The 26,796-nt window shown below is 37.8% G+C and overlaps 1 protein-coding gene across 3 annotated transcripts in view; it reads right to left on the reverse strand.

Moving 5' to 3' along the window:
- Positions 1-26,796, reverse strand: part of DOP1A (DOP1 leucine zipper like protein A) — a 108,002-nt gene that overhangs the window by 17,788 nt on the left and 63,418 nt on the right. For all 3 annotated transcript variants that reach the window (XM_047763241.1, XM_047763234.1, XM_047763249.1), the window contains exons 14-25: positions 24,156-24,777; positions 23,468-23,742; positions 21,915-22,067; positions 19,353-19,453; positions 17,702-17,961; positions 13,976-15,965; positions 12,488-12,599; positions 12,197-12,379; positions 10,542-10,667; positions 4,061-4,195; positions 2,356-2,411; positions 1,160-1,264 (exon numbers count right to left, since the gene is read on the reverse strand). In XM_047763241.1, coding sequence (XP_047619197.1) covers positions 1,160-1,264; positions 2,356-2,411; positions 4,061-4,195; positions 10,542-10,667; positions 12,197-12,379; positions 12,488-12,599; positions 13,976-15,965; positions 17,702-17,961; positions 19,353-19,453; positions 21,915-22,067; positions 23,468-23,742; positions 24,156-24,777 — 4,118 coding nt within the window. The remainder of the gene's footprint in view (positions 1-1,159; positions 1,265-2,355; positions 2,412-4,060; positions 4,196-10,541; positions 10,668-12,196; positions 12,380-12,487; positions 12,600-13,975; positions 15,966-17,701; positions 17,962-19,352; positions 19,454-21,914; positions 22,068-23,467; positions 23,743-24,155; positions 24,778-26,796) is intronic.

Consider the following 26,796-nt stretch of genomic DNA (forward strand, 5'->3'; position numbering starts at 1 on the left):
ACTTACTTTCTCATTCTAGCTCTTGCTGTTAACATCTGTGCCTATTACCTCACCAAACTCCTCTCCCCTAAGATCCTCCCCAAATCATCAATAAATACAGCCTCTGTTACACATCATATTCCTTAACCTCTATGAAGGGGTTTCCCATGCCCTCTTAACTTCTGTTTGCTTCCAGAACACTGAATATAGCTATTTTTCTTCTAACTTTCTGATGTTTCCTTTTCTATATCCTTTGCTGGCCCCTTTCCTTCCTTCTTATTCTATTCCTTCAATCCCATCATCCGCAGTACACAAATTCCATATTACCTACCCCTCCAAGACAAAATTTCTAGTCCACTTTCCCTTATGCTCCATTCTACTACTGACTTGCAGTTGTGTCTCTTAAAATCCTGCACTCACTCCCACCGCCTACCCAACACCCGATTTCTTAACTAGAATGCAAAATCCTTCACTGTTCTAGTTTCCATCTCCCTTTCCATCCATCCACTGCTCCGCCCCACTCTGCATCAAGCCAGACAAGGTTCCTAGCCCAGTGCACCCCCCACCCTCTTCCTGCTCCACCAGCCTTCTGTGCCTACTACCTTCACTCACTGAGCAGTCTCTCTTGAGGACATACGATGACATAAGAATAACAGGGAGCCAGAGACAGACATCGCACGACATTGTGGTGCCTGCAGTTAAGTAAGGGTGACTGGAATTTATCAAATAATAACACAAATTATTAACACAGATCAGGAAACAACAAAACACAGAGAAAATGACTTTTCCAAGCCTGTTTACGTTCAGGGTCTGAATTCAAATGACCCTCCTCTATGAAGCTCCCCTTTAGCCATCTGACTCATGCCAGCCCCTCTCAATCCCATACCTTCTCCAAAATTAACACTGTTGCAACAGCTTTGTGTTAACACATTTATGTTCTGGATATGTATAAACACACAATGTTCCCTCTGCACTCCCTTCCTCCTGCCTTAAAAAAAAAAAAATCATTTATTTATTTATTTATCTACAAGCCTCGTATTATACATCTAGTTCTGTACCTTGAAAATCCTATGAGAAGGCAAAGAGATCATACGGACACCAAAAACATCTGTTATTCAGAAATTAGACAGTGAACATTACTGTTTAATTTGAAACCATATTTTCAAGTGAGATTGCTTACCCAAGTATAAGAAATTGCCCTGGGGCTGGAAGACTCAATTGTATGGAGTCTTTCAGAAGTATCAACAGTGATGCCCAGCTATCCACTAAATTAGGCACGGGAATTCTGCAAGATAAATATAGTTTCTATAAATACAGAAAGCCACAGTCAACTTTCATTTTCCCTATATTTTCCCACAGTTTTTACCATATTCTCCTACTACTTTCTCTGAAACACTTATTAAATTTTTATAGAATACATGTCATAGAACATTTCTAAAAGCTTTATATTTCCTACTAATCTTACATAAGAAAACCAAGCACATTTAAAATACCCAGTATAATTTATTAGTCTAGAAATTTTGCCCTAGACATTCCAGTTTTCAATCATATGGGGTTCTCAAAAGAAAAGTACAACCACAATAAATCTCAGTTTAATCACTGACACATAGCTGCCTACTCCATCTTATTCTTTCCTCAATTAGCTTTTTTCTACACCTACATGTCTCTATCTCGTCTAAGGGAGAGCTGTCAATTGATCCTGAATATCAATCTCTCACTGCTAGAGAAATTAAGACTACCTTTGCTTCTGGCTGACCTCCCCCATAACCTTTCTATGTATCTAGATTCGGATTTTAGGCAGTTTAACCTAACTCTATAAATGTTTGTCAAAGATCACAAGCTGATGCCGAGTTTGATGATTAAAATGGAAATTACCCTATAAGGGAGGATTAAAATGTAGGTTCTCAAGTAAGTTTATCAAAACTCAAATCAACTAACTTCTGTTCAGATGTCAGCTAAACACAAAACTGGAATACCATAAGATTATTTTCATATCATTCCTCAGATTAAAAAAAAACAGAGTAGATTATCATGTGTTCACCTATACCAAAATAATGGATTCAGTGGTAAGAGGCATGGTCTCAAGAGGATTTAGCTTTTCATTTATATTTAAATAATTTTCTTACAAATTGAGCACTTTAATATCCAGCATATTTTTAACACACTTGGGTCTTCAGGTTTGTAAGGAGAGACCAATGACCTTTATTAATATATACAGAAACAATGTTTTTCTGTTTCTAGCATTAGTTCTTTTAGTTTTAGAGGAGAAAAAAAATAAGCCACTTCTTGAAAGAATTCAGGAGCTTTTCGCCTGTATTTCCTACCTTTTATACATTGCTAAATGAAGCGAGGAGAGATCCACATCAGTTATCTTACCTTTGAATATAAGCATAGAAAAACTGAAGCATGCAGACTTCCAAAGAAAGATGTTTCTATAAACAAAAGAAATCAGTTTTATAGTGAAGAAAAATGCTGCCTTTGCTTTTTCATAGCTACAACTACTCTGTATTTTACTTCTAATTTTAAGTTAAAAAAATTAAAAGCAAACAAAATCAAACACTAGGCTGTTATAAAAACCACTCAGCTCTCTTCCATGTAGCAGCAAGAACACAACGTAACAGATTTAAAAGTTGAAAATGGAGGAGAAGAATCAAGATTCTCAATCCCTGTCCCCATATCCAAAGATAATACCTCAGTCATTACTCTTGAGATGATCTGTTTACCCTATAAGCATCAACACTATTTTAATTCTAATCAGCCTCTGCTTGGCTGTGGCTCTCAGAATTAGGTTGAGATTTTTTATAAAATGGTAGGACTTAAGCTATTTTATCACATTTCTGTTAAATAAGTACGGGTGGTCCCAGAGTTGCACTAACTTCTTATAGCCTAAAATGTAAAAGATAGTGCTGAGTGTAACTAAAAGAAGAAGAATACACCTGTCCTTAAAAGTCAGTAATATGCAAGAAAATGATATTGATGTCCATGGACATTTACCAGTTTCTAGTTTTTTTGTTTATGTACAAAAAACATCTTACCTATTAATTTCTGAAATTCCCTTGAAAATGTCCCCTTTTTACCACAAATAGAAAAATCAAGTATCTAATGGAATCAGAACTGAGTAGACTGGGGGTGGGGCAGCAGCTGAAGGATGTAGAATTTGCTCTTGTTTTTATATCCTTCACACTTAGCCCGAAATCTCCAGCACAAGTAGTTGCTCAAACTATCATGCTGAAGTTAGCTTTCATGTGCAAATCTAAAATCCTATCACGACTGTCCCAGAGGTGACTTCAGAACAATAAGGAAATTGTTAAAAAGTTAATGAGGACCACTGGCTCACACACACAAGCAGTACACTCTTCCCAATGGCAATTCAAAAAAAAAAAAAAAAAAAAAAAGCAGAAGAAAATATAATTTAACATCTTCAGATATGTGTAAGAATTCTTTTAAGGATGTGATTAGGTCTATTTTGGCTTGGCTTAAAAGTCTAATGTCCAGTTGGTCAATATTTCTTAAGAAAATAGGACCTCTTAGTGTTAGAACAAAGAGCAGAAAAAGTAGAGAAGTGCACAACTTGGTTAATTTGTAGACTTTTATGTCTGTGTAACTAGAGACAATGCATTGTGAGTGCAGAGACCTTGTTATTCTTTTTTTTTTTGGTAACACAGTCTGGTACAAGGTTAAGAAATGACATGGACTAAAACTAAGGTAATGGTGAAGTGTGGGAACTTTACATTTTGAGAGAGAGAAAGCAGTAAGAATCTACGAAAAATGTGTTATAACTGAAGTTAAATAAACCCTCAAGCTTCGGCTTCAGTGCACTTCCTTTACATGACCAGAAAAAACCTAAGAACTTGGTCCTACAGCTCCCACAGCCTTAGCAGTACATATGGAGAGCTCTGAGCAGTGACTGCTCTTCACTGACCTCAGGGATGAGGCAAGCAGATATCGCTAAGTGTTCTTAGGGTGGCCTGAGGCGCATGTGCACTCTGCAATCTATGTGAAAGGATGTCTGTCTACCAAAAACATCTCACCTATTAGGGTCATTTCTGAAATTGTAAACACAAAGCAAAGCTCTTCTTACCTTGTCCTTGGCTATGGCTGGGGGCTGCTTTAAAACTTCTTTCACAGTCTGTATAACAGTTTCTGCTCTCATGACACTGATTGAACGAACCAGTTCTACTAGTAAAAGCTGTTCTTCACTGGCTGCAGGAATAACCTGGATAACACAGCATCGTATTCACATATGTGTATATGTAAGTCTTTTAAGGGAAACCACAGAATTAAGGAATATTTTATGGCCTCATCTAATATAAAAAACCTTTTCATATCTCTTGACTAAAGTACAGCTTATTTTTTAATCAATATAATACATATACAACATTTCAAATGATCAAAAAGGATAAGAAGGCTTTTAAGGAAAAAATAGCATAGCCCTAGCACTTCTCATGCCCCAAAGCAAGCAGGCTCAGCTTTTAGCTCTATCATTTCTAAGTAACATACATTGTTACTATGTTTCCTATTTTCTTTTATTTTAGACATAAATAATAAAGTATTGACATAATAAAGTACTCACTTCCTACTTTAGAAGACAAAGATGCAGCTCTTACACCTTGTTCCCTATCCTCTCAATATACTTACATCAGAATTTCATTTAAATCAACATCCATTGTTCACTTAGAGTTACACTATGTATTAAATTATCACTGCATATTTTTTCTCCTACAATTTTTGTTTTTTGTACAATTTTGTTTTTTAATTACTCACTTCCTCCTACAAGTAAATCGAAAAAAAAAATACAGGATTATTTTGAGAAATGTACTTTTACATATATATCAAATGTTTAAATGGCAAGATATTCAAAATCTATTTTGAAGGTATTTGAGATTATCAATAGCCCAATTTTTCAAAAACATTTTTTTGGCTACCCTGCAGCATATGGAGTTCCAGGGCCAGAAATCAGATCTGAGCTGCCGTTGTGACCTAAACTGCAGCTGCAGCAACGCTGGATCCTTAACCCACTATGCCAGCTGAGGACTGAACCTGCGCCTCAGAACTCCCAAGATGCCACCAATCCCGTTGAGCCATAATAGGAACTTCTAAAAAAAAAAAAAAAAAAAGTTTTTCTTTTTTTCTTTTTAGGGCTGCTCCTGTGGCATATGGAAGTTCCCTGGCTAGGGTCAAACTGGAGCTGCAGCTGCCAGCCTATACCACAGCCAAGGCAATGCCATATCCGAGCCGCATCTGTGACTTATACCACAGCTCACAGCAAAGTCAGATCATTAAACCACTGAGGGAGGCCAGGGATCGAACTTGCATCCTCATGGATACTAGTCAGGTTCGTAACCTGCTGAGCCATGATGGGAACTCCGACAAATTTATTTTTTTCACAAAATTTTTTTAATTAAATTTTTTCATGGTTGCACCCATGGCATATGGAAGTTCCTGGGCCAGGGACTGAATCTGAGTTTCAGCAACAGTGGATCCTTTAACTCACTGTGCTAGGTCAGGGATTGAACTCATATCTTTGCAGCAACCCAAGCCAAGCCACTGCAGTCAGATTATTTCTGGGAGGGGGCAGAGGTAGGCACACTGGTGGCATATGAAAGTTCCCAGACTAGGGGTTGAATCAGAGCTCAACTGCCTGTCCATCTATGCCACAGCAACACTGGATCCGAGTTGCGTCTGCGACCTACACCACAGCTCATGCCAATGCCAGATTCCTGACCCAATGAGTGAGGCCAGGGATCCAGGAATCCTCATGGATACTGGTCAGATTCTTTCTGCTAAGCCATGACAAAAACTCCCTGCAGTCAGATTCTAAACTAACTGTGCCACAGAGGGAACTCCCCAATTTTTCAAATTTTTTGCAACTCCTATACCTTTAAGGGCACAGGGCTTTAAACAAATTTTTATTTTCTCTATGATATTGCAATGATTATGAAATATACCATCAATTATTTCTATTTGATGTATGAAAAAATATAATTAGTTGATACATAAGAATTTTAAATATTTTTACACTTATGTGCCAAAAATGGCCATAAGATATTAAAAGTTCATACACTTTTTTGCTTATTTTCCAAAAATTTTATTTCCCTTGCACTTTTTCCTGCTAACATTCTTCTTTTTTTTTTTTTTTTTTTTGGCTTTTTAGGGCCATATCTGTGGCATATGGAGACTCCCAGGCTAGGGGTCTAATCAGAGCTACAGCTGCCAGCCTACACCATAGCCACAGCAATGCCAGATCCAAGCCACATCTGCAACCTATACCATAGCTCAAGGCAATGCCGGATCCTTAACCCACTGAGCAAGGCCAGAGATCAAACTCGCAACCTCATGGTTCCTAGTCAGATTCATTTCTGCTGTGCCACGATGGGAACTTCTAACATTCTATCTTAATAATGGTAAGGAAAAAAATTCCTCTATAGGAAATCCCCCTGCATTTTATGTCTTCAACCCTTTCTCTTCCAAAACACTTATTTGAAAGTCTAGTCCATATGTGGAGAGGCTATGAATCCTTAGTAGATGCAGTGAAACCTGTAGTTACATATATTAGAAATTATACCAGAGACATGACTAAAGCATATAGATGTGAGATGTACATTTAAATCCTTCTTTTCTACATTGTTTTCTTTTGCCAATATTTTTTATTTTCATTATACATTCCAATAAGTTTCAATGACTCTAGATTAATAAAATAATTTCCCACAAAGAAATATGACTATAATTGTTTTTATTTTTTAATTTTTTAAGCATTTCCACAAAGAAACACTGGACTTGATGAATTTTGTATGCATCCTTTGACTCGTTTCAGAGTTGTTTATGGTATGAAGAATTATTTATGCATATTTTATATATAAACTTCCCCTCTTTTCACTAAAATCATGATAAAAAAAGGTGTGAATAATTATGTATTAATCAGAGGATGGACAAAATAAATGAATATACATCGATGGAAAGGAAAACAATGCCTTAATTCATAATCGTATATATGTAAATGTGTTTTAAAATCTAATAGTATATACAAGAAAATAGTTACCATTAGGCAGTATGACTTCGGTTGTATTTTTCTACCTTTATAAAAATCATTCACAACTGTCACAATATGTTTAGTGGAAATGTGTGTGTGCTCACACACACATGCATTTGTGTTTTCTTGTTTTTTTTTTTTTTGCTAAGTTTTCTCTATCACAAGTCTATCCCCAAATGCTCCAACAACTATAAATCTCCTCTAATTACATACTCAAAAACATTAGGTAATTAATCTTCTACCTTTTTCTTTCTCTTGAGGCATCTCTGTTAGATGTCCTTCTGTTCCACCCAGGGTTGATACTCTCTAGGCTCACACAGTATCTTCTTGATCATCTCTCCTATGACCACAGACTTAAAGATTCCCTTTTTTTTTTTTTTTTGTCTTTTGGTCTTTTCCAGGGCCACTCCCGAGGCATATGGAGGTTCCCAGGCTAGGGGTCTAATCGGAGCTGTAGCCCTGGCCTAGGCCAGAGCCAGAGCAATGCAGGATCCAAAGCCACGTCTGCGACCTACACCACATCTCACAGCAATGCCGAATCCTTAACCCACTGAGTAAGGCCAGGGATCGAACCTGCAACCTCATGGTTCCTAGTCAGGTTTGTTAACCACCGAGCCACAGCGGGAACTCCTCCCTTTCCTTTTTCTTCTGTATTAGAAATCATATTTCATGGACCCCATGTTACCTTCTTTCTTATTTTATTACTTCTCTGGTGGAGATACATCTTAACAGTAGTTGAGAAAAGGTGAATTGACCTTTTTTTTTTTTTTTTGAGCCATTTCAAGGTCAAAATTGTCACCTGAGTGACAGTTTGGCTGGGTATATCATAGACTGAAACTAATTTTCTCATAATTTCTAGTGCTATTAATAAGCCTTATCATTATTCCATTGACTATGACTAGGTTTTCTCCTTAGAAGAAATCAGATCTCCTGTTTATCTCATGTTCTTATTCACTGATCTTGTATAGATAGATCTCTTTCCACAGTGCCTATAGAAACTCATTTCCTTCATTTCTGGGGAATTTCTTTGTAAATATTTCTTAGATATTTTCCTCCCTTCATTTTTTCTATTCTTTATTTCTTCAAAGAGATATTGGCCTTCCAATTTCATTTCCCTAACTTTTAAATCTCCTCTCCCCTATTTTCCACATCTTGAAATTTACATTCTGTATCTGATATTTATCTACTTTCTCTCCCAACCCTTATACTAATTTTGTTTTGCTTCTGGTATAAAAATATTTCATATTTAAGACAACTGAAAATTTTTGCAATGGTCTTTCTTATAATCTTCTCTATTTCATGGAGGCAATATGGTTTTATCTTCTGAAGGACATTACTATTATTTACATTTTCTTTTGTTTCCTGGACCATTTCTTTTGATTTTCTCTATCTAGTTGTTTTGATCTTTATCTAATTTTTAGAGGTGTTTTTCAGTGTTCCTTGGCTCTCTAGTCACATTAAAATGTGAGTAATAATAATACATATATGTCTACCTAGTGCTTAAGTGCCACGCAATGTTAAGTGCAATATGTATAATTTATTTCCTTCTTCCCTCCTTCCCCGTCTTTCTGATTCTCACAACATCATGAAGCAGTATCCCTACCCTGAGGAGGTCATATAGGTAGTGAGTGGAGAAGTCAATATTTGAACCCCAGGGATCTGGTTTCAAAGTCGCACTCTTACCAACTATGTTATTATTGCATTTCAAAAATAAATTTTAAAAAGTAATGGGGGGAGTTCCCGTCGTGGTTCAGCAGTTAATGAACCTGACTAGGATCCATGAGGATGTAGGTTTGATCCTGGCCTCGCTCAGTGGGTTACAGATCTGGCATTGCCATGAGCTGTGGTAAGGTCACAGACTCGGCTCAGATCTGGCATTGCTGTGGCTGTGGCACAGGCCAGCTCTGATTTGACCCCTAGCTTGGGAACTTCCATATGCTGTGGGTGCAGCTCTAAAAAGCAAAAAAAAAAAAGTGATGGGAAGTCAAGCATTTGTCTGCATGGCTACTGCACAGGTGGGTCTTCCTGTGTGATGACAATAGCCTCTTTTTTTTTTGCTTTTTGATTCAAAATCATCCTAGCTGCAGGTTTTATCTTCTTAGTCAGGTCATTTTCCTAGAGAAGTATCCTCAAGACTCCTACCTGAGGGACATAATAGCTTTCTGTCATCTTGCTGGGGTGAGGTTTGATATGCCCATTTTTCAGCATGCAGATTTTTCCTGAATGCTGTTTTCAGCATGAACTCTAATTTCTACCTGTGTGAATCATGTGCCCTTCACGGGTAAACTTGACTTCAGTCCTGTTGGGGTAGGGTAAGAGAAGTGGGTAGTTGCTTGGGTTGGGAGAAAGGAATCTATAAATTTTCAGTCTTCCAGATTTCAGCCCCCTCCTAACCCTCTGCTTTTACAAATATCTGATTCTTTTTTTGGCTGCACCTGCAGCATGTGGACGGATGTTCATGCCGTAGTTGTGGCTTGCGCCACAGCTGTGGTAGCAATGCCAGATCCTTAACCTGCTGCACCACAAGGGAACTTCCCCAATCCTTCTACTTCCAGAAACTGTCTACAGTTTTACTGTGGAATTGAGTTCCTTCTTGCAGCAACTTAGATATCAATAGCACTTTCTCTGCTCTACTAAGTCAGTTACAACTCAGACATGTGTTCTTCTTGCAAAATTTTGTTGACACTTATTTTTTTGTGGTTACCTCTCCCAATTTTTTGTCATTGTGGGTTTTGGCCTTTAAAATTACTCTCATTTTTGAGAAGAGAGCAGAGAAAAATAATGCACATGGTTCAATATACCATGTTAAAGCACATGCTGCTTGACTGACTTTAAGTAATCCAGGATCTCTATTCTGTCCAATATAATATCTATTACTGAATCCCCACATGCAAAATAATGTCAATAAGTGGGAATGTTTTTTTTTACCACTTTAGAAAGGTCAGCATATGTGTAATGTGAAATCAGCACAAAAATAATAGATCAGAAAACTTTAGCTAGAAAAATCATGTTATAGAAATGTAAATTATGTAATTGCCTTAATATTTTAATGAGTCGGTAGTTATTTCCAATATAAAACACTTTTTTGAGCTTTCAAATCCACAAAGCAACAAAATTTATACATATATAATCCAGTCAAAGATAATACATGAATTACCTCTAAGAAACAAACTAGTTAGAAGCTGTCACATTGTAATGAAAAACTAGTTAAGATGAAAATTTCTCTCCATATTCTTGTTCTGTAACCTGAATAAAGATCATTTAAAAAAATGGTATGATATTACCATTTCTATGTAAAATAGAGCTATAATTTTAATATCATATAATTTGTTTTCACATAGAATACCTTTTATCTTTATTTAAGAAGTTTAGGCAATATGTCATTATCTAAACCTATAGACAAATATGTTGCCTTTTGTTACCTACCCCATTCCAGCCCCACTGTGACTAATACAGAATTGAAAATTAGCATGTACTCACCATATCCCCACTAAGTGAACAAACAAAAAGTATCAAATGGTTAAATACACACCTTGGTCCTGGTGGTGGTTTTGTTCTGTCTTCTTTCATTCCATACAAATGCAATAGCAGCCATAAAGTGAACACCATGATTCATTGAAATGGGACCCAATAATTCTAGGATCTGCTGTCTCAAGTTCTAAAAAATTTAAGCAAATGACAAGTGAATTATAAATTATGAGAGCATTAATAACTGTACTTTTAGTTTTTCTTAAAATAATATATAGCACTTATATGTTTTATTACCTAAATAGTGATAGAGGAAACATTAATAGTGTTAAGAGATGCGACCATGGTCATTTTAATTCAAAAGTCGAGAGGGAACTATAAAATGACAACCACCAAATAACCAAATGCTGGAGTCTATTCATGGTGATGAGATAATAGAAAAATACAATATATGAAATTCAATTACATTTGATACAAGTTCTTTAAAGAGGGAGATTAAGTGAAATTAAACCAAAAGCATAGTTTAATCCAAACATCAGTATTTAAACAAAATTTTCTAATAATGTTCCACCCTTCTCCTGCAGTGAGTACTCCAGGTGTGCACCCACAATTCCCAGATCTAGGAAGCCAGGTCTAAGAGTGAGATTAGGTCACTGAGGGATGACAATCTGACAGCTTGCCATAGCACAGCATGTTTTTAAACATTCTACATAATTTCCCCCTAAATATAAAGCAGAAAATTTGGAAAATACCTAAGAGAATAAGGAAGAAGAAAAGCTTCTAAACAATCAACATTAATCTCATCATTCTGAGGTAATCACTATTAACAAGTGAACTTTCTTTATTCCTTTTTCTGTACTTTTTATATAATTGGAAATAGAAGATTTTTCAACTATGTAGCATCTTTATGTCACTAAACTTTTAGACATTTTTCCATCCACTAAGAATTCTTCAAATACACGATTATCGGTGGCTACATAAAATAACACTGACAGGATAACTTACATAACCATTCCCTTACTGTTCAGGAGCTCTCTCTTTTTTGCCATAAGGCTGTAGTGAACTTTTCTATATATATATATATATATATATATTTGCATAATTTTGACTACCTCAGATTCATTACTAAAGTAGATCTAGTAAGGTCAAAGACTTTGAAACTTAAAGATCTCTGTACATATTGCTAAAATGTTTCCCAGGAGAGATCTGTACGTTAAAATGTCAACTTGAAATGTCCAAAAAAAAAGGAAAAGTTATAACATATATGAATGAACCTCATAAATATTATATCATGTGAAAAAAGACAGATACAAAAGTAATGTATGATTCCATTTTTAGGAAATGGCCTGAAAAAGCAAATCAGTTTATAGAGAAAACCAATTAGTGGTTGAATGTAGTTAGACATGGGAACAGAATGATCTCAAATGGGCACAAGGGATCTTTTGGTGGTGATGGGTATGTTCAAACATAGTCTGTGGGGACAGTACTACAGCTCTTCAAATTTACTAAAATTAAAAACATTTTAAAAGTCACTGTATTGTATATACTTAAAAAGGGTGAATTTTGCAATATGTCCTTTCAATAAAACATTATTTAATAACTAATTACACAATTCACACAGAATATCATAAATACCATGTAAGTTATTCACAGATTCTGAACATCATCTTTGGGAGAGTCCTCAAATAGACTCTTGAGCTCCAAGGATGGAGTGCTAACCTTTGTGGCCCCAAGATTAATGGTGGTAACAGAGGCGGATGCAGCAGCAGTCATCTTTTCTGAAGAATCAGCCTGATGTAGGATACTCCAAAGCAGTGTCACGGAGGACATGATCATATGAAGGATTGAGAGGATTCCGCTGCGAGCTTCAAACAGGTGTTTTTGGTCTACATTGACCAAAAGCTATTAATGTCAGGGGAAAAAAAACATGTCACTGACTGAGGTTTACAATGGGGGACTTAGTTGGCCTCGGAGTCTTTACAAAGCACTCAAATATGTGTGCAGTCTTACTTGGTGATACTGTGTGGTAGGATCCAACAAACAGTAATGGATGATAGCTGTGATCCCTTCCAAAAGAGTAAGAATCATATCTGGTGGGATAACTGATGCCATCCATAGAGGCCTGAAATAAAATGCATCAATTTGAACACAAGTTCTGTGAAAGGAAAGTTCATGTTCTCTCAACAGTAAATGTCCAGTATGTGCTAAGCACACAGTCAATGTCCAGGACATGCCAAGCACAAAGTGCTCAGTAAATCCTATATACATAAATGACTAAAAGAATAAACAAGGAGTTTTTATATAGCCTTATCTATAAAATGAGTCACAATAAATGCACTGAAGTTCTTTTGGATAATAAATTCTACACAAAATAAATACAGCCGATAAATCTCTAGTAACCATGTAATGGCAGGCATATCAATGTTAAAGGATAGGCAATTTTCTTATATTTTACATCGAGTATCTGAGGTTACATAGGAAATAATCCAAACACCAGTCTATTACACATATGGATAATTTTTTTTTTTTTTTAAAGGCCATACCTGTGACACATGAAAGTTCCTGGGCTAGGGATCAAATCTGAGCCAAAGCTGAGACTAATGCCACAGCTGCTGCAAAGATGGATCCTTAACCCACTGCACTGGGCCAAGGACTGAACTTGAACCTCTGCAGAGACCTGAGCCATGCAGACACAATGCCGGCTCCTTAACCCACTGCTCCACAGTGGTTAAGTCCAAACATCTGGGTGGGTAAGTCCAAACATCTGGATAAGTTTTGACAGATTAACTCTGAACACAGTCTAGGGTATACAGAGGAAATTTGCCACCAAACCATGAAAATCCAATAAGAAATAAAATCAGATGGGAAAAAGATTTGTAATTTCAAGTTAATTTTAGTGTGAAATTAATTTGCACTTAGATAACATGTCAAATAAAACCAGGGCAACCTTTTACCAAGCTTTCCATTACTTCTGCCAGCTTAGCAAGAAGAGTATCAAGATTAATTTCAGATCTTATGAAAAAAAGTCCCATTTCTATATTCCATCTCTTTTTCATGCTTGATTCTTTTTCTTTTTTCCTTTTTTTTTAGGGCAGCACCTGCCCTATGGAAATTCCTGGGATAGGGGTTGACTCAGAGCTGAAGCTGCTGGCCTACAAAACGCCCATGGCAATGCAAGATCTGAACCGCATCTGCGACCTCTACTGCAGCTGTGGCAACGCCAGATCCTTAACCCACCAAGTGAGGCCAGGGATCAAATCCACATCCTCATGGATCCAAGCTGGGTTCTTAACCCACTGAACCACAATGGGAACTCCCACTTTTGACTGTTTTGTGGATATCCTTCATTTTCTTTATGACAATACCATAACTACTTGGAACCTTGCAATAACCATCAATTTATTTACCCCAATCGCGAATGATTTCTGAGACAGTTAAGCAGTCATATTATATACGTAAAAAATATCAATGAGGACAAAATTAAAAATCAACCCTTACCTACTATCAGATAATCCTGTTTCATATTTGTACTGTTGAATTAGATTATCTAAATTTCTGCAAAGCTGTAGCGTCACAGAAACCACCACTCTCTGGAGAACTCTTCCCATGTAAGGCAGGGTAGATGTGATTAGACCGATCCACTGTGGGTGCATCTTACAGGCACAGTGCTGATGTAAAGCTCGTATCACTGCACAGAGGAACATGCCTTGAGAGGTGATTGGCTGGGCGTGCAAGTACTGAAGGGACGTCATGGGCTGGTGGGGACTGATGTGCTCCAGATCAGATACAACAAAATCAAAACCCGTCTCGTTCTCTTCAGGGGTGGTCATGACCCTGTGCTCTAGGACAACGAGCCTCTGGAGCACTTTAAGAAGTTGTGACTGGAGGGTACTGCCATTGTCAAATTCCTCCTCTGAGAAATTGATCAGGCTGTCCTCTGAGAAACCCTCTTCCACAGCCACCATGTTCTTACCGGCCATCTTTTCACTGTGCCACTTCTGGGCACTAAAGATTGATGACAGCAAACAGTGAAGAATCACTTTCTGAACTTTGCACTTTGATAACATGTCAGAGATAAAACTAGGGAAACCTTTTGCTGAGCTTTCGATGACTTTCGCCAGCTCAGTAAAGAGCAGGGTCAAAATTTCAATGCTCATCATCTGCATGTTTCGATTGCCTATTAAATCTTGTGCCGTGACCTTGACATGAGTTGGGTAGTGGCTACGCATGTAATATAAGCAGAGGGAAATGAGAATTTCTATGTACATAGAACTCCGGAAGTTGTGATTCGAGTCCACTGGAATGTGGCTATAAAAATCTTTGCCCATAACAGAAATCCGGTGTCTGGCCAACAGGTTCTGAAGCAAAGACAATTGAGGGGTATATGCATTATTCACACTAGTGGTTGAAATGGCATTTACAAAAGCAATGGGGTTCGTTTTCAAGATGGCCTTGATGGCAGAAAAAGCGTACAGAGTCCTCGACGAGTCATACAACTGCAGATACAGAAGCACGTGTTGATAGAGAGGATGGATGTTGAAACTGGGAGACTTCCGAGACCCTGGAGAACCCATGTCACTCTCAATTTCTGATATCTCTCCCTCTCCACAGCTATACCAGTTCTCTAAATCCAGACCATCACTAAAGAATACACTGGTCTGTTTGAGTTTTTCATTTGAAGTCTTTTTCTTGTCATCGTCCTTTTTTCTAGCAAGTTTTACTTTAGGTTTTGCTCCTGGTTGTTTCCCTGACTCCTTAACAATTGTTTCTTTCTCTGAGACCTTTTCTGATAACTTTTCTTTGAAGCTGAACTGAATACTACTGTGACTTCTCTGTCTTGACCTGGTTTCTGAAGAACCAACAGAAGAGTCATGGCCAGTCTGTGTGGTTCCTGAAATACAAGGTGAGGAGCTATTTCTGGAGATTCCATTTGGCACACACTCACAGTCTCCCTCTGCAGACACAGACAGAAACTGAGAACTTTCATTACTCAGCAAAGCACTCTGACTCTGCTGGGTGGACTGATCTTCACTTTTAATCACCTCCTCACCTGGACTGACATCACTATCCTTTGGGGGCATGTCTTCAATTTCTAACTGAGATGTCACCGATGCAGGTTCTGCTTCAAGGCCACTTACGACTTTACAGATCAGGTCAAACACGACCTGCTGCACATCATCGTCCAGGGAGCTTGTGTTTGGCATATGGGAATCCTCTTGGGCATTTATGTTTTCAGGATCAACCTCGTAACTCAAGTTGTCCCCAGCAGAGGACTGGGAACATCCTGAGTCAGAGCTCTGAAGTATTTCTATCTGTTGGTCTGGAAGATCAAAATCAGATACAACCATTGGAATTGTCTCACTGCTGGTACTCAGAAGGGACAGTCTGTCACTTAATGGATTAACGGTAAGACTAAAGTTCTCTATTTCGTCCATGGTCAGTGTCTTTTCACCATTTCCTTTAGATGCAATGAGTTGTACTTGGCTTACTGGGCATATAAGAAAAGGAGAAAAGAAAAAACATAAAATATATTAAAACCATTGAAATGTAGACTGAACAAGATTTTGAATCATTATATTTACTACCTCATTTTACTATTAAAATATTTATTAATACCTTAGACCTTTTAAGTTAGCAATTTATGTAGATGACTATTAATTAGAATTTAATAAAGAAATTCAATACTAGAAGGCCTATTATTCAAGTGAATTAAACAAAACAGCACATTTAATACAGATAAAACTCTGCCCTTATCACAAAGTAAGACATCCCTTTGATTTTAATAAAATTCCGCAAGCATTTATGAATTGTCTAGTTTGAGTAAGGCCCTATACCAGGAGAGGAGGGGGAAGGAGGGAATGACATCATCGTTCCAAGGAGTTTAAAATTAGGAGGGGATCACAAACATTCATCTATGTCTGTGCTTCTAGGTGGACATTCTTTTAGAAAGGAAGGCTTAGTTTCATACACATAGTACAAAATCAGATGCTGCAAAATCAGGGAGAACATTTGACACCCCAGGTGAGGTCTGAGGATGATCTCAGAGGAGAGGTGAGAGTGCAGCAGGTAGGCAGGCACTATGTACGGCAGGTGAAGTGCTAAGGTAGAGACATTCTGGCAGTAAGCAGGTTGGAGCATGTTCTTAGAAGATTCCAGGGAAGTAGTGGAAAGGAACCTAGAGAAAGGAACCAAGGCTCTGTAGAAATACTCTAAAGGTGAAGTGGGAGCATGACAATTTAGTTCCAGCTTCACCACTTAACAGCTGTGCGACTAGAAAAGTATAAGCTCCCTGCTCGGTAAAACGACCTTTCAATTACTGCCCTTACACGGTTATTTGACAACATGAAATATGAGTCGTTTGTCCCTAAAGCATAATAATCTAAGGGGCCATTATCAGCATATTATAGAGGGTACCATTTGACAATTTGTGAACCGTGGACTTCATTTTAATAATAGTGAATATTTATCAAACATTTATGATATGCCAGTCACTGCACTAAACATTTCATTAAAATAACATGACTACATCTAAAGCTACAATGAAGCCTTGAGAGGTGGGTATATTATCATTCCCATTTTATAGATGAGGAAAATGATGCACGAAATAGAAATGCACATTATAAGCTTACTGTAAATTCCCAGGAAGTATCTACAGAGCCCTGCAGGACCAGGATTATAACTCTAAAAGTTATTTCTTAATACTGAAGAATGTTTCAGGAGTTCCCATCGTGGCTCAGTGGTTAACGAACCTGACTAGCACCCATAAGGACATGGGTGTGACCACTGGTCTCACTCAGTGGGTTAAGGATCCAGCGTTGCCATGAGCTGTGGTGTTGGTCGAAGACTTGGCTTGGATCTGGCGTTGCTGTGGCATAGACCTGTGTCTACAGCTCCAATTCAACCCCTAGCCTGGGAACCTCCACATGCTGTGGGTGCAGCCCTAAAAAGGCAAAAAGACAAAAAAAAATGTTGCTGGTAAGAGCTGATTCCTCCCCTGGAAGGGTCAACTGATAACAGAGATCCAAGTCCTCTATGATGGTCACTGAGGAGGGTTATTCTGACAGGACCCATGTGAGCACTGCTCGTGCAGGTGGAGGGGAGAAAATTAGCCTACAGAGAAATTATCACATTTTATTCTCTTGATAATCACTGGTGTGCACCTCTCACATTATTTTAACAATTTATTTCTAAAAAAAAGTTGTTCTACTTCTGTGTAATATTCACCATCATTGCAGGAAAAATTTTGCATGAAACGCTTGTCATTCTCTTCTCCAGGATAACAGGGAGCCTTATTCCAATAGCGTTCTCCTTGTACACGCTGCACTGAAACCCTCTGAGTTTTGGGATGAAGCAAGAGCAATAGCAATGGTTCCAAAACTCTTGCAATATCATGTCTTTGTAGGACTTGGTTCAGCCAGGCTTGTCCCACAGAGCTGGTAGAACCATCGAGACTGTTAAGGCTGTCTAACATGATGAACAGTGACCTACAATGAAGACCAGTAATTAAAGCAAAGAACAAAACACTTGCTTTAATTTTAACATTTTAATTTTTCTAAAATTAAGCTTACTATAAGTTGTTTCTTATTCTGAATTAACTATTTTAAAGTAATCATACTTCAGAATAACTTTTGACCACAGCATTTCAATAATCTTAATCCCCAATCTCAGTAGATAAAATGAGAAAGGAGAAAATAGCTTTTTCTCTTTTCTTACATACTTGTGTTTTTTGAAATTTCACAAGCACACATTACTATTATAAGATAAATACTAGAGAAGAGAAAAAAACCCTTGGAGAATTAGTCTTGTTTTAACTACATATTACTGTTCACATCGTCAAGTACTGAACCCCTTGCAAGTCAACACTCCTCCCAGGTCGGTGTGTGCTCTCTGCTCCCATTCTCTTTATGAATTGAAGAGATGCCTTTAATTCATGCAAAGACCTTCTGTGAAAGGTGGAGAGGTATGGTTTGGCATCAGAAAACCTAAGATTCCAATCTGGGCCATTCACTTTACCTTGTGTGTGACGACTGTGGGAAAATCATTTAACTTTACTGGGCCTTCTTTGCCTCACTTTCATGCTGAGCACAGGCATTCACTGAATTAGAGGTGGTGACTATAAAGCACCTAGGCCCAAGGCCCAGTTCATTAAGGGGTTCAAGAGCAGACCATTTTAAAATGGTGATGCTGCTTGAAAACCACCAGTTGAAATAGCATCCAGTAGAGCACACATCTGATCCTGAGCAGGGCTTTAAGTGTAGTGAGATGTGGGGCCACCACTACGAAACTTGCCTATGAGACTGTCATCTTAGGCCAGTGCATGTGAATCTACCTGTAAGTGGAGGCTTCCTTGGAAGTTAATGCTCATCTCCCTTTTACAGTATGAGTCATCTTAGTCTAGACAAACAGCAAACTCACTCTCAGGCAGCTCATTGGAAGTGGTTTGTCAGTATTTTAGCTGTAGATTTTAAGTCTGGCTCAGGCAGAAGATTGACCATAATTGCTAGAGAATCACTTATACAGTCTACTGTTTATATGACATTTTACTGAATGTGAATATATATAGACTCAAAAAGGCTGGATCTGCTTCTGTTTTCCTAGCACCTAGAATGGAACCTGGCACAGAGTAGGAAGTTGATGAAGTCCTCTGATGAAAGGAAGGAGCACTGGGTGTTCCAGAGCTAGAAAGGGGAAATCTGTTAGATAAATGCAGATGCCATGCATTTTAATATAGCTTAGATTTTTAAAAAAATTTATAAATTCTCTTTATGAAATCTGCAAACTGCTATCTCCTACCCTGGCCAAATTAGACAGAGGACTCAAGAAAAGAAATATTAATATATCTGACTATAAAATCTGAATATAAAATGTAACCAACCTGTCAAAAGACCGTGCAAAAGATGAAGACTTATTTATATGGAGGTCCCTTGTCAGATGCCAAAGAACTGCAAACTTCGCATGCGCTTCCATCCTTATTTTCTGAGGATGAATGGGGAGATTATTTTATTATCCTTTGAAGATATTAAGTGATTTTAGTAAAATCAAAGTAGCTATTTAAGACAAAGTATTATGTTTAATGTTCCCAGTTCTCCAATACACAATATAATGATCTGTATTTTTTTATGGAAACAGAAATGTAGAAAATACTTAGAAATATTAAACCTAAAGGATCATCTAATGCTGCTACATAAATTATTATATTTTTTTATAGGCAAATGACAATTTTTTTTATCTTTTTAGGGCCACATCCAAGGCATATGGAAGTTCCCGGGCTGGGGGCTGAATCAGAGCTATAATCACTGGCCCACACCACAGCCACAACAATGCCAGATCCAAGCTGTGTCTGTGACCTACACCACAGCTCATAGCAATGCCAGATCCTTAACCCACTAAGCGAGGCCAGAGATTGAACCTGTGTCCTCATGGATGCTAGCTGGATTCATTTCCGCTGAGCCACGATGGGAACTCTTCATGAATTATTATTTAGTTTGGGTAATTAGTTTACTAGATTTTATAATGGGATTGAAAGAACTAATAATGTGCACGTTATGATATCTTGAGTAAAGGAAGCACTTTCTCCCTCATTTTAATATAAATACATAGTAGTCAAAACTAATTTCATGGCACTACATAATTTACTTCTGCTCCCAGAAATAATATTTTTAATCCCAAATGAAGTTATCATCACTTATAAAGCTGATTTATTAGATTAACATTCTGAATACCTATAAGAATTATTTCTACAAGAAAAATACTATATCACTTTTGGAATTATTTGGAAAAGATGAGTGTTAAGATAATAATAGATAGAATAATGTAAAAATAAGTTATTCAGAAAGACCACTATTTGGTATTAAATAGCTGGTATTCCTCCAGCATTCATGGAATCCTTCAAGTAAAAGAACCCCCAAATGAGAGACTACAACTGTCTAAATTATGATGGGTTAGAGGAGTTCTTGCTTTTTCTGTGGGCCTAATAATAAGTGCTTTTCCAATGAAGCCTGTGTTTAGACATCAACCAACACAAACATGTAAAAAAAAGTAATAATAGGTATTTTAATTTTTCTCATGGATGTATAATATCTTTATTCAGAACTTTATATACAAATTTTTTGTTTGTTTGTTTGTTTGGCTGCACACACGGTATATGGAAGTTCCTAGGACAGGGATCTAACCTGAGCTGCAGCTGTAACAATGCCAGATCCCTAACCCACTGTGCCACAGCAGGAACTCCTCAGAACTTAGTATTTCTTTAGTAAAATGCTTGCTGTATGAGTAAATAGGCATATAATTTGTCATAGATTTATACTGAATGCAAAGCAAATTGTTACATTAAAATACCAAGCTTTATTTAAAATTCTCTGAGCAATTATGAAAGAATGTGTTGAAGCAGAATTAGAATTTTAATATTTTTCTTGGAATAAACTTTTCATTCCTCTTATTTACACCTTCATTTGTCACTTCCCTCCTGCCAAATGCTTCATTTACTCAACATAACACTTTTTTGAATATAACTCATTCAAACTCACTAGCATTTAGCTTTTTTTTAAAATGAGGGCAATCCACTTCTAAAAGCTCCTCAGTAAACTCTTTGATTTGTATTAGAAAGCAGACACATGAAGACCACAAACAGCATTAAGTTACGGTCAATCAGAATAATCACTTCAGCATCTGGGGCCCACTCATAACTCAGCCATTTTACTCTGACTTATGTTATCAGTTCATATACATTAGGATACAAAATCCTTATTCTGGATATTTATTATAATGCAAATAATATAATCTCACTAGCATTATATAGCTTATAAATGTCACTTCATATACATTAATCTACCGAATAGTTTCATAACTGAGGTGCTAAATATTTTTTGTTTTATATTTTCTTTTTTGGGCTGCACCTGTGCATATGGAAGTTAGTGGGCCAGGGGTCAAATCAGAGCTCCAGCTGATACCTATGCCACAGCCATGGCAATACCAGATCAGAGCTGCCTCGGCAACTTAGCCACAGCTTGCGGTAATGCTGGATCCTTAACCCACTAGGTGAGGCTAGAGATGGAACTCCCAACTTCAGAGATAACTTTGGGTTCTTAACCAGCTGAACCACAATAGGAACTCCTGAATACATCTTTAAATGACCCAAGAACTTGGGCCAGCAACAGCTTTAATCATCACTACCCACTGCTAGCATCCTGAACCAAGAAATGAACCCAGTTGACTGGGGTTGTTTGATTTTTTCATATTACTGATGTGTTTATAAGAACTTTCCTCTAAAAAGAATAGAATTCTTTTACTCTACATTTAAGATATGATGATCACTCTCAACAAAGTTATCTGTTACTCAGATATTAGATGCCATAATTTTCCTAGAATTTCCTTAATTTACCTTTTAGTATAATGGGAGCAGGGTGTCTGGGTCAGGCACAGGATGAGAAGAATTTACCTTATCTTTATGGGTTAACTGCTGACTTATAACATCCTCACAGATGCTAGAAGAAGGAACCAAGTTATGTAATTGATAAAACAGTTCCACACTCTTCTGGTGGTGCTGAGGTGTCGCATCTCCCAGCTGGTCCCATAATGTTAAAGCTACATGCTATTTAAAAAAAAAAAAAAAAAGACATAAAAGTTACTGTTACAAAACCGTAAATAAAAACTTATTTAATAAATATTTCCCATTAGGTACAAACAAGCCTATGACTGCCAGACCTAGAAGGTCCTTAACACTTATTTATGCCAGTGGAATGAGATTTGAGTGTGTAGCTTTCCACCTGTCCTTTCCCATCATCTAGGCTTTAAGAACCTATTTAACAATCCTTTCATTATATTTTATTTTGAACAACAGATATGTAAGCACTTTTTACAGGGACCAGATAAGACCCCATTTCACTATTTTAGTGATGCCAGAATACATCATTATTATTATTATTTTAATGGCTGCACCTGTAGCATATGGACATTCTCAGACCAGGGACTGAATCCAAGCCACAGCTGAGACATATGCTGCAGCTGCAGCAATGCCAGATCCTTTAACCCACTGTTCTGGGCTAGGGATTGAACCAGCGCCTCCACAGCGACCTGAGCCCTGCAATCAGGTTTGTAACCCACTGTGCCACAGTGGGAACTCCTAGAATACATTATCTTTAAAAGGATATAAATCCCACATTGAAGGCAATTTAGTGTTTAGTTACATGGTACACACTGTATTACAATTCATAGTCCAAATATCCAAACTACTGAAAATATATAAAACAGGTTGTAAATATTTCAGCGCTACCTGTGTTAACACAATACTTGATGATCTATGATAGCACTAATAAAAACCCAACAGTCTTTGGGGCTTACCACCACGTTATAGAAAGTGACTCTGACCTAGCAGAGGAACTATCTGGAGGGACACAATGACTTGAAATCAGATTTTTAAAATTTAAATTTTTAATATAAAACATATATTTTATATATTTTTAAATTAAAAATTTAATTTAAAATATTTTTAAATTAAAATTATATTTATATATATAAAGATATATATATTAAATTTTTTATATATATCTTTCTACCTCCTCAAGCCAAAATATAGTTAATGTGCCTTCTATGTAGAGGCTATCATATGTTCTGCTGTGACAGAAATCCAAGACTGTGTTTTTTTTTTAATGCATCACAGATGATAATCAGACAATTCAAAGTTAGAAAAATTTTCCTGGGAAGTTTTAAGAGAGCTGCGGTTATAGTTTAGAAAAAGCAAGTGTCACAATCACTTTATTTGGAAATACATTTTACTGCCTAAATGAACTTTCCTCTTTACTCCCCTCATCCTCATCTTTCTCTCTCCTTATAAAACCAGAGACAAGGCTGGTAATGCGGCCCTGATCAAGTGTGTTATCTCTTCTTATTGGGTATGATATTAGGACGTGTGCAATTACCACCTTTAAAATTTGTGTTAAGTAAATGAGGTCAAGTGTTACCTTAGTCATGCACGCATTTCTTAGAACTCACCTTGAAAAACTCAGTCTTCTCAGCTATGTATCTCAGATTGCCTGGAGTGAGGGGAGGTCTAATGACCACAGCCACTCGTCCCTGGTTTGGACTTAAGGGCTGTGCAGGCTCCACGCTGTTGATGTTTTCCCCAGTGACCATGGCCACAGACTGAGTCAATCCTACCAGGTCCATGACAAGAGAAATAGCAACACTCTGCACACTGAAATCACCTGCGTGGCTGCAAGCATTCATCAGTGTCTGGAGCCACAGTGGAGGCTGCACGTGCTCCCAGTCTAAAAAGAGAAGAGATGGGAGCCAATGAAGTTCATCACACGAGACCTTTCACTCACACTCCAACTTCTAAGTCACTTTCAAAAACAGGGCCCTTTGGGAGTTCCCTGCTGGAAATCAATGGATCTAAATGTTATATTACTTTTCTCCAGAGAAAGGAGTTAATTTCCTTCTTGGCTTCTGCTCACTTTCAAACTGTGAAAGACATCAAAATCACAAAATTTTCCAACATATCAACTCCCCATAATGAGAGTATCTTGTTTAAAAATATCTACAAGTTAAAATAATGCTTTAAAAAATGAACTGGTTAAAAAAATCCCAGTTTTAACATCTGTACCTTAAGAAAAAAAAAGCAGGGGGGGGGGAACATGCCATAGAAAATATGCTAAAATAAATAAAACTAAGACAAGCTTACCAGTCTCTGATTTTTCAGAATGTAATTCTGAGGTATGGCTCCCGTCAGCGATGTAAACTGGGAAACTTGAGCACTCCAGGAAGACCTGGCAGGCTGCAAGGAAGGCAGCAAGGTACTCTTTCGAGGTCTGGTGTTTACTTATGTTTCTCTCTTTCACATCTCCATGTGAATCCCTGTCCCATTTCAAAGTCTCCCCTTGCTCTCGACTGAAATCCCCTTGATGCTCTGCGGCCAAAGCCTCAGAGAATGAGTTACTCTGAATGATGTAGAGGTTGATGAGTCTGGTGAGAAACTCCTGGATGTACTCCAGACAGCACTGCATTGCAGTTTTTTGGGCGGCCTTCCCACTCCGGGGTGCTGTCCCCTGAGTGACTAGGGAAGGAGGCTGGATGATGGTTTCTTCAGATCCCACAGTGGAGGCTGTTTCTGTTTCGGAGGATGTGCTACCCATCGGGATGGCAGCTGCCCCCTGCCCCTCACTCAGTTCTCTGTCAATGTCATCAGGCCGGTCTGCTTGATACTGTATAAACTCAGTGAATCCGCTCTCTGATGATCGACTGCTTGGTGGATTTTCTCCATCTTCAAACACTTCAGTAGGATTTTCAAGAGAAACTGATGATACCTGGTAGAGATTAAAAAAAGAAAAAGGCTGAGTAGTTAAATGTATATATTTATAAGAAGTAAAAACTTTAAATGGTCATGTTATGAGAGAAGTCAGTTTTAGATTGGTCTTATTCACAACTTAATTCACATATATACATATGTTTTGTTTTGTTTTTTAATTTTTTCCCCATCTTTTTTGGCTGCCCCACAGCATATGGAGTTCCCAGGCCAGGGACCAGATCCAAGCCACAGTTATGACCTATGCTGCAGCTGGAGCAGTGCCGGATCCTGTTACCCACTGTGCTGGGCTGGGAATCGAGCCTATGTCCTGGTGCTTCAGAGACACCACCTATCCCATTGTGCCACAGCGGGAACTCCACTCACAACTTAATTCACATTTCGCAACTTCATCCACATATTTGGTTGAATTGTGAAACTGTTTTCTACAATTGATTCATATAACTATGATAATAGGAATTACTGATACGGCCTGATTAGTATATTAATATAGTCATTCAATAAATACTATTTGTCGTATGCAGAGCTTAAGCTAAGGTTCTTGAGGTCAAAGTATGTATATGTAGAACTTTGGATTTATGGCCTTGTTTTCAAACTGCTAATAATATATTCAACCTACTTCAATGAAATCACCTTCCTAATGTCTAAATAATGCACAGAACGAGACATGTAAAGTTAAAAAAAATAACATTTTATAAACTGGAAATAAAATCTAATAGGAGTTCCTATCATGGCGCAGCAGAAACGAATCTGACTAGGAACCATGAGGTTGAGGGTTCAATCCCTGGCCTTGCTCAGTGGGTTAAGGATCTGGCATTGCCATGAGCTGTGGTGTAGGTCACAGATGTGGCTCAGATCCCAAGTTGCTGTGGCTGTGGCATAGGCCGGCAGCAACAGCTCCAATTTGACCCCTAGCCTGGGAATCTCCATACACCGCGAGTGCGGCCCTTAAAAAAAAAAAAAAAAAATCTAATAGATCTTCTATTTGAGACCATATGACTGAAATTTCTTTCTGAAATGTCAAGTACTGTTTATATGTTGGCTATTAATCTTTCATTCTTCCAATGATCAGCTACTGAGCCCACATTACGTGCCATTTAAGTACTAGGAATAAAAGCAGCTGTTTACAACCTAGAAGGGAAGAGACAATTAATTACAATGTAAACAAAATGAACCAGCCCCTGAAGTAGAACAGAGCAGGAAAGGATTGGGTGTTGCCTCTCTATAAGGATAGGATAAATACAACCATCAAGCATATTTTCTGGCTTAGGTTAGGTAAATAAAAGTTGTACATCCCATGAACTCCTTCGGTGAGTGTGCCAGAGCATAATGTGTATTTGACCAAGGTCACTCAAGACATACACTAAAACCTCTGCGGCCACAAAACTGGGCCTCAACAGAACACTGTAAACCAACTACAATGGAAAAAATAAAAATCATTAAAAAAAACCCCACAAAAACAAAAAAACCTGGGCCTCACCCAATGTTCCTTGCCTCAGTGAACTGTACCACCATCCAGTCCTCAAACCAGGAAGGCAGAAACCTATGGGTGATTCTTGTACCTTCACCTCTCCTCCACCAACACAATTTCAATACTGCTGCTGAGGGTGCTGGCCTGCCTGCTTGGCAAATGATTTCCTGTCTCCAAACCTTGGTTTCTTGGTCTATGTAGTTCAGTGACAGTAATTCTTAAATTTTATAGTTGCTATGCAAATTAAGTAACACTGTATATAAAGCACCTGGCATAGAAGTCATCACTCAGTAACCATTCAGTAAGTGTGAGTGATCACTCATTACCCTACCAATCCATTTCTACACCTTAGTGATTTATCTTCCTCAGTGAATGGCTAATCCATTCACTTCTGTCTTCACTCCCCCACCATGTCAGGACACATTTCCACCACCTCTCACCTGCACTACTGTAGGTCTCCCTGCATCCATTTCTGTTTCTCAGATCCATACTCCATACTGTGGCCACAGTAATTTTTCTAATACACAAATGTGATTTATGCCACTTGCC

This window comes from Phacochoerus africanus, chromosome 2 (genome assembly GCF_016906955.1).
Source record: "Phacochoerus africanus isolate WHEZ1 chromosome 2, ROS_Pafr_v1, whole genome shotgun sequence".
Classification (NCBI taxonomy): domain Eukaryota; kingdom Metazoa; phylum Chordata; class Mammalia; order Artiodactyla; family Suidae; genus Phacochoerus; species Phacochoerus africanus.